At 45.9% G+C, this 2,500-nt stretch overlaps 1 protein-coding gene across 1 annotated transcript in view; it reads right to left on the reverse strand.

Annotated features, from left to right (window-relative positions):
- The window catches only part of LOC132447950 (voltage-dependent L-type calcium channel subunit alpha-1C-like), a 34,117-nt gene that overhangs the window by 26,434 nt on the left and 5,183 nt on the right, over nucleotides 1-2,500 (reverse strand). Inside the window, exons 5-7 of the mRNA XM_060038996.1 lie at nucleotides 1,582-1,783; nucleotides 918-1,038; nucleotides 1-87 (exon numbers count right to left, since the gene is read on the reverse strand). The exon at nucleotides 1-87 is cut by the window's left edge and continues 28 nt beyond it. Of these exons, the coding sequence (XP_059894979.1) occupies nucleotides 1-87; nucleotides 918-1,038; nucleotides 1,582-1,783 (410 nt within the window). The remainder of the gene's footprint in view (nucleotides 88-917; nucleotides 1,039-1,581; nucleotides 1,784-2,500) is intronic.

Here is a 2,500-nt window from a genome sequence, read left to right on the forward strand (position 1 = left end):
CCTCTTCCTCCTTCTGGGCCGAGGTCAGACTCTCGGCGTCCGCCAGGTTGTCGACAGCGATGGCCAAGAAGACGTTCAGGAGGATGTCTGTTCAACGGGTGGGCGGGGTTAAGGAAGAGGTGGACCAATCACCATCATGCCGACTGGCTGAAACACTAACCCTTGAAATCATCACAAACGGTGCATTCATTTCCCCCTCCACTTCCAAATGCAATACTCTAATATTTGGTAACAAATGCATAACAGTGTCCTTGTAATTAGGGTCTGAATGGCCCATGTAGCCAACTGAATACGCAGTGACGATTTGGAAGAGCCTAACTCCAGTCTCACTAATCAGTCTTCAGGGAATTATGGAAAGTCTGATGGCAGTCTAGCTCAAATTGGGGTGAACACAGTGTTCCCTTTGTTTCGCAAGAAATTTGTTTCGACCAATCATGTTGCTGTAAGCAGGACCCTGTAAGTAATTTATTACTATTGACGGTGGACAGAAACTCGGCCAACAGTAGTAAACTGTAGAAAGGTGTCTATACAGGATTTAAATCAAACACTTGTACTTGGTACTTGGTCGCTGTAGGAATACACTGAAAGCCTCGTCCACTCACACAAATGAGTTTACTTCGGTTTAGGCTCTGTGCTAGCTCCACCAAGAAGTTCTGCTTTAACAGAGTAGGACGGCTCCGTCTAAGATTAGTCTTACCGTCACCCCAGGGGTGGAACTCACTATTAACAACTGTGAAACCTTTAGAACAGATCTTTTTTACATCTACTAAGTGCACATCATATTTCGCTATTGTTTCCTCGTTATTGACAGCGGTCATCATCAGATGTGTGTGTGTGTGTGTGTGTGCGTGTGCGTGTGCGTGTGCGTGTGTGTGTGTGTGTGTGTGTGTGTGTCTGTCTGTGTCGTGGCAGGATACAGTTTCCGCAGATGAAGAGGATGATGAAGTAGATGCAGACCAGCATCCCGGGGAAGGACGGGCCGCCGTACGCCATGATGCCGTCGTACATCACCAGGTTCCAGTCCTCTCCCGTCAGGATCTGGAGGATCATCAAACACAGGGGACCACTGATCACAACACACTCTGATGGACCATAGCCTGGGCGACGAGGATCTGTGGGGGGGGGAGCATCCAACCCAGGGGATCACTGATCACAACACACTCCTATTGACCCTAGCCTGGACAAGCAGGGGGATTTTACTACAGTATATCTTAGATCACTACAAAAATGTAGAAAAAATAACAAAAACGATAGATGAAAATTAATTTGGGATCCATACACAAAAAAGAAAGATGTAATTGTTTTTGTTCAAATTTAAAATGTTTTGGTTAAAGTGAACAAATCAGGAGTTATTCTATAGTTATACAGAGTATCCCGATGGCAAAAATGGCCAAAATAGAACGCCCATGACTCTTAGTCCACTAGCGTCCACCTTGGTTGTAAACACTAGCCGGGCGGGGGGGGGGGGGGGGGGGGGAACTCCGCACTCTGTTCCCCTCTGCCAGCCAGCATTCAGTACCAAGACCCCCCTCACCCTGGCCCCCCGTGGGCCGACAGACTGAGGTCCTCCCCCCAGCGTACCTGGAACACGGTGAGCAGAGACTGGGGGAAGTTGTCGAAGGTGCTGCGGCGCGTGATGTCGAAGTTGAACTTCCCGCCAAACAGCTGCATGCCGAGCAGGGAGAAGATGATGATGAAGAGGAAGAGCAGCAGCAGCAGGGACGCGATGGAGCGGACCGAGTTCAGCAGCGACGCCACCAGGTTGGACAGAGAGTTCCAGTATCTGAGGAGCACGGGGCGATGAGGATTAGAACACACACAGGGGGGACAAGGTCTGTGATGAAGGCGAGTTAAACCACGGCAAGTTCAAGTTCAGGAGTTTTATTGGTCACATACATGTACAAGAAGTGCAGTGAAATGAAAGAGTGGCAGTGTGCGCCCTGTTGAATACTTGATCCTGATTGGCCCATAGTGTTCAATGGGTTTGCACATTTACAATGACGGGATGCCTCGGCCTTAACAGTAAATCACTTTGAAGACTTCTTCGGTGGTAAGTAGGGATGCACCGAAATGAAAATTCTTGGTCGAAACCGAAACCGAATACCGAATGTGGCTTTTGCTGTTTTTCATTCATTTTGCTTTGATTTTTCACCATTGCATAAATCAAACAATTAAATGTCCTTTATAAACTTTTTTGTCTTGCTTTTCAATAAAAAAATCCATTACAAATTTGATACAAAATATTTATTTAATACTGAACGTTTTCTAACATTCCAGCAGACCTTATAGCAATAATTTAAGAACAATGTAACTTTAAATAAATGAGTAAAACATTTTTTTTTTTTTTTTTTTATCAAAAATAAAAATGTTCAGTGTATTATTTTCGTGGCCGAATATTCGGTGCATCCCTAGTGGTAAGCGATCTCAGCCTTGCCAGAGCCGCGTTACATTGTTCTCCAATAACGGGACAGCCCGTAGTAGCTTATCCCTTACATACTTT

The sequence above is a fragment of the Gadus macrocephalus genome, chromosome 19 (assembly GCF_031168955.1).
Source record: "Gadus macrocephalus chromosome 19, ASM3116895v1".
NCBI lineage: Eukaryota > Metazoa > Chordata > Actinopteri > Gadiformes > Gadidae > Gadus > Gadus macrocephalus.